General features: G+C 31.0%; 1 protein-coding gene across 1 annotated transcript; it reads right to left on the bottom strand.

Moving 5' to 3' along the window:
* LOC105828765 (60 kDa SS-A/Ro ribonucleoprotein) lies at nucleotides 1–7,315 on the bottom strand. Its single transcript, XM_028194592.2, has 9 exons — nucleotides 7,176–7,315; nucleotides 5,635–5,853; nucleotides 5,197–5,554; nucleotides 4,613–4,839; nucleotides 3,291–3,496; nucleotides 3,089–3,209; nucleotides 2,300–2,709; nucleotides 643–799; nucleotides 1–560 (listed from the first exon to the last, which is right to left on the bottom strand). The coding sequence occupies exons 2-8, from the start codon at nucleotides 5,833–5,835 to the stop codon at nucleotides 670–672; spliced, it is 1,653 nt and encodes a 550-aa protein (XP_028050393.1). The 5' UTR covers nucleotides 5,836–5,853; nucleotides 7,176–7,315; the 3' UTR covers nucleotides 1–560; nucleotides 643–669.
* Nucleotides 7,316–9,183: the final 1,868 nt, after the last annotated feature.

Below are 9,183 nucleotides of genomic sequence, written 5' to 3' on the forward strand. Positions count from 1 at the left end.
GGAGTAAAAAAATATTTGATCATTTTATCAACAAATAAAGCAAAATGCTACACAGCTGTTTCCTAACACTAAGAACATGTAGTAAATATTAATATTATTTACCATCGACATGCCAATTATAGTGCACAATCACTTTTTTCGATCACCTTCATCGTTTACCTATTTTGCAATATGTTTTAAAAAGTATACTGTCTCCGTTGAATCATAACAAAATTAAATAATTTGATTCAGTCATGGATGTAGAAATAAGCCGACGTTTGGAATTAATAAAATGAACGAGACAGTTTAAATTCCAAAATTCGGCACTGTTTTAAGTAATTTCTGAAAGTTCTCTCTGTAACTTTTCTTCATCTTCTCCATCTTCTCCATCTCCATTCACATTCTGCGCTAATGTGCTTATTACCCGAACTTGATTTTGAAGGAAAATCTGTATTTTCACCACCGGCTTTTAAATTGCCATGTGCTTCTTCACTTTCATACCGAAATATGCTTTTAGAGGAAAAATTTTCTTCTTGATTGACCGCTTGTAACTTTTTAAGGAAATACGTTTTTAAGATTTCCTGCAAAAGTAAAACATAAAAAAGTTAAGGAGAGATTTGTATTACCTTGGGCATGATCATCTTCAAATTCGCCAATATTTACCAATAAAAATTTAACTCGTGCTCATATTTAAAATAAACCCTTTGCGAACGCCTGGATGACATTAGGCACGGTAGCATCGAAACCGTTGATCATCAGAACATGTCGATCATAGTCTTTATGATATGATGAGGAAGAGCATAAAGCGCAATTAATCAGTCTGTAAAAAGATCGTAACTTTATATTCGCATTTACACTAATTAAACTTTAGAAGAACTATTTAATATATTATTTTGTTTTTAATAAAAATAATGAATATCTATAGATATATGATATTCGTATTTCAATATACAATAACTAATTGTTTAAGTTTGAGATAATATTATTAGTTTAGTTTTATTAAAAGTATGTTAAAATTATGCTTATATTTGCAAATTTTTCTTAGAAATATTTTTATAGTACATACATTGTAATAATCATATAAATATAAATAATCATATAATAATCATATAAATATAAATAATCATATAATAATCATATAAATTATTTCACAAAAAAGATTTGCTTTATATAGCAAAATACTTATTATTGCTAAAGCTATATTTGAATACTTTATTGTGATTTGTATTACATATTGTCCTTTTTTACTCATGAATTCGTTAAGAGGGCATAGCAGTTTGGCGCCACCAAAAAAAGGCATTCTTCATGAATTTTTTTCAGAGCCAAGAGACTAACTATAAAAATGAGACTTTTTGCATAATAAAGTATACCTTTTGTAATTCTCGTACAAATTTTATTGTACTAGTTTAGTTGAAAAATCCCCCCCTTTCACCGTCGTGTAGTTACCCATGCGCGCCACGCATAATTCCGCGGTAACAATATCTCCTTGCCCGTTCATCCGAAACACAAAAACCAAACGGGATCTTAAAGAAGAGTAAATTCCCTTGTCGTTGTTGTATCCGATTTTTAAAATTCAAATTTTAAACAAAATGGCGGACCTTTAAAATCAGAATGCCAATTTTCGGCCAAAAATTTTATTTTTGTTTGTTAAAAAAAAATAGAAAAAAATTCAAATCCAATTTTAAAAATTGGATACAACGACAACCAAATTTCATAAGTTTTCAGTTAAAAAAAAAAGGTAGATCGGTTGATCCGTCTTCAAGTTATCATTGTTACCAACTTTAAAAACATGGTTTTGAAAAAAACGCGTTTAAAATTTTCGAACGATGTTACTCTATTGTAAAACTGAATTTATTCAACTTATCATCGTCAATTCCTGGGCCATACAGAGAACAGGAGAACCCTCCTGTTCAAGATCTGTCTCTATTTGTTGATTTTTAGAGACGACGACTTATACGAGCCTCCCGCGTCGCGTGCTGTGCCCGGATGTCAGAAAAGGCAAGCGCACGCCTGTGCACTGCCCGAAAAAAATATATTGTGTAACTTTTTTACTTATTGGAATTTAAAAAAAAAACTGTTTTAGGACAACATTCTTGAAGGTTTAAACTGTCAAAAAATGCAAGCAGTAAAAAAAAAATCGATTTTTTTAACCCAACTACTAGGCCCCCTTAAAAGAAAACAAAAATGTTCCAAAATCCAAAAATGTTCTTAATAAACTATTAAAAATATTAAAAAACAATTTTCAGAGAATCTGACGAGAATTTGTACGTTTCCATCTTCTCAGTTAAAAAAGTGAAGTAATAAGTAGAAATGTACTTACTTTGTTTGCGGAAGATTTAGATGCTCTTTATATGATATCAGATTTTCCTGGGATTCATCATGCTTTTGGATTATTTGATCCATAATATTGATAAAGACATCGTATTGTTCAGACTGTTTTTTGGCCCACAAGATTGGTTTACTCAGATTGGTACTTCCTATGGGCATCGCCTTTAAAGTCCTCAAAATATGTTCGAAAGAATCCGTTTTGCAGACGTTCACTAGATTTATACAGTGAATTCCGGTGTTCTTAAACGTTGCTATAGTAACGTTTTCTTCGGAACGTAAAAGTATCAGAGCGATCAAAGCAGCTGTCTCGATGCCAGACATATTACCATTTTGCCAAGTCGGTACATCCATTGACTTTGTGCTGATTGTCACTAAGTAGCGCAAATTTGTAGGTTGTATATTCTGTAAATAATTATAACAGTGATAACATAAATAGCTAGATAACAATATTTATTTAAAACCAACATTCATGTATTAATGTCATTAAGTTTTATTTATAAAAGGTGTCTTAACAAATTGCCAAACAAGTGTATAATTTAATCCGCTTTAATAAAAGAAAATTAGCTAATAAATTGGCTAATAAAAGCTAATAATTATTTTAACAAATAGGCAATTAATGTTTAGTTTATTATTATTATTATTATTATTTCACCTGTAAACATATGCTTATTCACGTTGTTATATTAATAATTGTAAAGCAATACTTATTAATAACAATGAAATTTATAATTGCAGGATCACTTAAATAGATCGTGAGACAATATTTAAAAAGTAAACTGACTTTAAATGACAGAAGAAATGCCTCATGTAGAGCGTCCATTATTTTAACATTTGGATCAAATGCTGGTGGCATAGATTTCCTTGCTAGCTCTCGAACTTTTCGCTTTTCGAAAGACAGGGATCTTAAAAATGCACATTTATCAATAATAATCTTATGTTATTTAAATTGTATAGAGCTTTGTTGAAAATTATTGTGCACTTACTTTCCGGAACACTGATAATTTTTGAGGGTGATAAAAATTAATGCCGGATGAACTGCACTATTCTGAATGTGATATGGATCAGTAAGTCGTTCCGTTACTCTCTCAACTGATGGTTCATCAGTAGTGAGAAATCCAAGATTATGAATCCTTTGCAGGTTGTTTAGAAGTACAACAACGTCCATTTTCATTAGTAATGAATGCCAAATCTATGTACAAAATAATGAAACATTATGTCAATTTATTGGTATCAAGAATTTTGTCAAATATAAAGGAGAGAAGGCAGTTTTGAACTAGATGTGGGATTACGAAATTCACGATATTTTTTTATATACTTTGTGTTGAATTTTGGGGATAATCGTCTAAATTACTACTTTACACACTATTTAAACATTATTTAAGATAGATATTAGTTATAATATGGTCACTAATCATGAAAGTTTATTGTTATCAAAGCTGCATTTCAGTACTGCAGATAGCCGAAAATTTTATAAGTGTATATTCTATATATCATTTTAAAAAATATATCAGATATTAATCTTTTAATTTTAGTGTAACTTGAAGGGATTAAATATAATTTCAAATGTAATTATTATATAAATGACTCAGTAATTATTTACTGAGCTATTTAAATAAAACAAAATGATGACCTTCGCCTTTCTTTTATTTTTAACATCATAAAAAAAATTTCTTTGATCGTTCATTATCTAAAAATATTAGATGTTTTTTCAACCATAATATATGACTTTAATGGAAAATGGAATATCAACAATAAAACTTCAAAAATTTAATAATTTAGCAAAATCTTTTTCGCAATTACTAAAAAAATTAATATTACATAATGTTATAGATCTTAACAACTATTTAATTTTTGTTAAAAATATATAACTTTATTTACGTTATCTTTAAAAATCAATTAAGAACAAGTTTTGATAATTTTATATTTTACTAATATCTCACATAATTTTTAATTTTTAATAAATTAACCTTAAAAAACAAAATTAAATTTAATAAATAATTATTTTTCAAGACAAAAGCGAAGAAAACCCAAACTTTTTGGGTGTCTTAATTCTTTCTACCAGCAGTAAATTAATAATTAAGTAGTGCATTTTCTTTGCTTTTTTATTAAGAAAACTAGATGTATATAAACTTGATGTTTTTTTATCAGAAAAGTATTGAAAAATCCAATTAAAGCAAAAAATCACAAAACATTTACGAAAATGAGTGTGGTTTGAATTTCGTTTGGAATGATAGTACACCCCGCATTTGCATTCTAGAGTTAATAATATCTATAATAGAAAGTACTTTGTACGTTCGCGTTTTACCTCCTTTGATTTTAGCAAATGTCCAGGTACATGATCTAATGAAAATCCATATGTTTCCAACATTCTGGCAGCTCGAACCTCATCTTCGCAATGTTTGAAATCTTCAACCTCTTCCATATATTTCAGCAATTGTGTAAGATTAGGATTTGTTTCAATTTGTTCATCTGTCACATCTTCTTTGGCTTTTTTCAAGCCATGTACCACATACTTCAATATAACTTTATTTTCTATTAAATAATTAATTGTCTAATTAATATTTTTATCAAATTTTATCAATAACTAATCGTTATATTCATTACAATATAAAACATAAATCCACTGTGTGAACTATATCTTTATCTGTTAACTTTTACAGGTATATGCATACATTTTTTACACAAATATAGGTATTAATTTTAAGTAACTTTGAGTCATTAATAAATATTATTCTTAAACCTCAAATTAAAATTATTAATATCAATTATATATAAAAATATAAATAAATAAAAAAAAACATTAAATTTATACCAAAAAATCAAAAGAAATTGATAAAGTCCAAAAAGTAGTACATGGAACTTGTTTTCTTCATAAACTTGTTTATTTACCTGGAGAATTGCTCAGAGGATGAGCCATCTTTACAATGTCTTTGTGTTTCCAACCATACCTACTTCTGTATTTTGTGACACACTCTATAAAATCCAATGGCTCCTTAGAAAGGTACCAATTGTTAATAGCTTTCCTCAGACCATGGCCCCAGCCTTGCGTAATATAATTCAACTCTTTCTCTCTGCATAGTTTAGAGACGAATTTAACAAACAGAATAAAATTTGGGGTAGATGCGCAGATGTGTTTTACACTTCTGTACGCCTTCTGACGTAATAACTCGCTCTTAGTTTGTCTGCAGCAAACTGCGAGGGCGAACACCAAAGTCTCTGGATGGGTAATCAAATTGCTTTCAAATGCCTACAAACAGTCTCTTTTTAAAACCAGACATTTTTGACAAATACTTTTGAACACATTATGCAATTTGCATCAGTATTTACCTGTGTGATCAATTTAAGAGGTGCCAATTGCTTCTCTTCATCGTCATCCGCAGCAAGTTCTTCTATGGCCAGTACATTTCTGACTATAAAATAATGATGGACAAACCAATATCCAGGCTGATAATTGGGGTAATCTTTTCCAACATATAGATATCGTAATAAACGTAATTCGGGATCATTGCTATTGCCTTCTTTTGCCATTTCCTAATAACAATTTGCCTAAAATGATAAATTAAATTATAAAGATTTATCAAGTGTTTGTGAACTATTTGTTTCAATAGTATTTTTACCCATAGAAAAAAAATTATGCAAAAAATATTGTACAAAAAATTGCATATTTTTGTGCATAAATTTCTGCAGTTTTTATATATTTTTGTACAAAGTTTTCGCCTTCAGAATTTTATGTAATTTTTTTTGAAGACAAAACACTTCAGAAAACATTACATAAAATTCTACAAAATAATCTGCAGAAAAATTCTGAAGGCAAAAACTTTGTACAAAAATCTGTAAAAACTAAAAATTCATGCACAAAATATGCAATTTTTGTGCAGTAATTTTTGCATAATTTTTTCCTATGGGTACTTAAGACATTTTCTTAATAAATCACAAAAACAAAAATCTTTTCCTATTTTTTATTTATTTGTACAATACATTTTTTATTTAATGGTTTTTAAAAGTAACAGCTGTTCTATTTCATTCATTGTAATATTAATTACAGTTTCTTAAATAAAATTATATCATAAAAATGTGAAACATAAGATTGAAATATGGAATTAATATAGAATATAAACACAAATGAATTAAATTATGTCGCAAGTTACGATTGTACAATGTGTCAATTTTCTGATAAACAAAATACAATATAATTCAAAGACATAAAAGACCAGTACTCGACAAGAACTCCAGAAAATTGTACTAGAAAATATGTCAAGTGTCATTGAAGAAATATTACAAAACATGAAAAGTAGCAAGGTGTTTTTCACTTAAAAAAATTCGATTATTTTGACGCGCGTTTCCGACATTTTTACGTCCGACAGTAAATGTTTTACTCCATTTTGAATCTCTCCTCCAAAACTACGAAGGGCACTCGATCCGCATTATTTATATGACCCATTAACTGGATCGCGAATTACAATCGCGTCTGACACGCACACGTACATACATACAAACACACACACATACACGCAAGCGCAGCATACGCACATACATACAAAATGCACGCAGGTATCATATCATGCAGCATGCACGCGCATGAGCACGGATTTCTTCGCGAGAATCGCACGTATCACCTGGTTACCGGATAAGGTAACGGGAAGATACGAGATGGACATGATGCGATCTTTACGCACTCACGCACGCATGTACATATGCACACAAGTATGCATGCATCACTCACTCACTCACGCATGCACGCACGCACGCATACGCACAGCTGCGAGTCCATCGTGGAAGCGACGCGAAGTTAGCGCGGAGTCGAACGTGCCCTCGTAAAGGAACGTAGAGATCGTCCGTCTCCTCGCTCTGAACCGTCCAACCCTTACCTTGCGTCAATGTCGTCCGACGTACAAACAACCATACACAGGAGGAACGGAGACTGACAGCGACGTCGGCGACGACGAGATCGCGCAATGTTCAGCGACGTGCGAGAGGCGCATTGACGCGCGCAGCGACGCGTGGCGGCGGCGCCCCGCATCTCTACGTTGCGCTCAGTCACATAGATTAAATGCCCACGATGCTAGATGGCACCACACTGACAACTTGAGGATGTCTCTGGTGGCTGATGTGAATAATTCGAAAAAAATCTCCCCCTTTCTTTGTGTTCACCCTTGCTCATTCCCCTCTTCCTCCTCACTCCTCCTTCCACCCTGCTTTTCTCTCCCCCCCTTCTCCTTTTTCAAATGCAGTAAACATTTTTTCACAATGAATAAAGAGCCAATTTATATGCGCGAAGCTCATGGTAATCGGCGATTATGATGCCAAAAATTAATAATAACAAAAACTCTTGAGCAGTTTTCTATATAAGATAATAAATTTTGCTGCTGCGAATGTATTGTATCAAGGTCTTTGTCGTACTTGGTGCATCGTGTTACATTAGCTTCGACATAGCTAGGTTGACGAAGCTGCAGCGGAAGTTGCCCGGGACTCCTTTGGTCGTATGTACGCCGGGTCGGCCTTCAAATGTGTGGAGCACGAAAACGCGAGCAAAACAGTTTTTCCCCTCGGCCACACCACGCGCTCTTCCCCTTTATCGTTATACGGCCAAGATCAATTGCGAAGATCGCGATAATGTTTGATGGTAATAAATAGACGATTCTGACGGTCGATCAATCAGAGTTATCTCGACACTATATTTAAATCGACATCATTATATTTGTTCTCTAATCGTGTATCATAATGAAAGTTTCGATAAGTTATCTCTAGTCAAGTATAATAATTGGACTCTTTAACATTTCAGAATTAATCGAGTGCTTATCATATATTTGTACCAAGGCGACGTACGTTCTGCACGTGAAATTTTGAATGTGTTTTTTCTAAGTTCCACATCTCCCAATCTCACGCGCCGATAGCGCAATCGAATCGCGGGATGACGTAAATTTGTGCCGAGTTGCTTACTGACAAGAAGAAGAATGAATTCTTATGTATAAAAGAAATCAATTTTATCAGAGCAACCTCACGAAAACTTACGTCATTCTGTGATTCTAGCGGTGTATGCAGATCAATAATACTCTCGAATGGAAAAAAAAGTATATGTAATTATATACTTTATATACATAATGAAATATACAATTATCTATATAAAGTAAAATTTTATATTATATATTGTATATAAAATATGAAATTATATATAAACATTTTTATATTTCTTAAAAATACTTACACAAAATATATAATTAAGTATATCTATTAAATTGTATATATAAATTTATATATGTATATACATAAACATAATTTCATACATTTGCATAATTACGCATAAATATTATTGTGTATTTTATATGATGTGAGTCAGCGAAAATTTTCTATCCTATTTTTTTTTATCGACTAATTTATATAAAATATATTAAGATATGTCAATTTTATTTCTAAAGAAAAAACGTACAATGATATTGAGAATGGCAATAGAAATAGACAAAAATAACACGTTTCAAAAATCTTTTAATTTTCTTTACAACTGTATCTTATTCTTTCTTTTAATTTAAACAATTTTTGCTGAGATTAAATATTTAAAAAATTGAACATATGCATTTTACAGAATTTAAAATTTTTTACACCATACATTTCTATATAATAATAAAGTTTCTACTGAAGGTTACGAATATTTCAGATGTTATTCTATTCATCCATTATCTTTTGACGTAGGTCTTGTATGGAAATTGTGACACATTTTACTTTCAAGTGGCCCAAAGAAAAACATTTAATAAAAAAAATTAGATGACCTTGCCACTCAATCGAACCTTCTTCAAAAAATAGTGAACGAGTGTCACAGAACAACTCTGGAAATATTTCAAAATGTCAGCTGTTTTAAACAGAGGCTCTATTGTATGAAGG

The sequence above is a fragment of the Monomorium pharaonis genome, chromosome 2 (genome assembly GCF_013373865.1).
Source record: "Monomorium pharaonis isolate MP-MQ-018 chromosome 2, ASM1337386v2, whole genome shotgun sequence".
Taxonomy (NCBI): domain Eukaryota; kingdom Metazoa; phylum Arthropoda; class Insecta; order Hymenoptera; family Formicidae; genus Monomorium; species Monomorium pharaonis.

Bases quoted from the DNA above. Each gene is read 5' to 3' on its own strand.
- LOC105828765 (XM_028194592.2), bottom strand. From the start codon at position 5,835: ATGGCAAAAGAAGGCAATAGCAATGATCCCGAATTACGTTTATTACGA. The intron at 5,555-5,634 runs GTAAATACTGAT...GACTGTTTGTAG, and splicing joins CTCTTAAATTGATCACACAG to GCATTTGAAAGCAATTTGAT. The intron at 3,497-4,612 runs GTAAAACGCGAA...TTTTGTACATAG, and splicing joins ATTTGCTAAAATCAAAGGAG to ATTTGGCATTCATTACTAAT.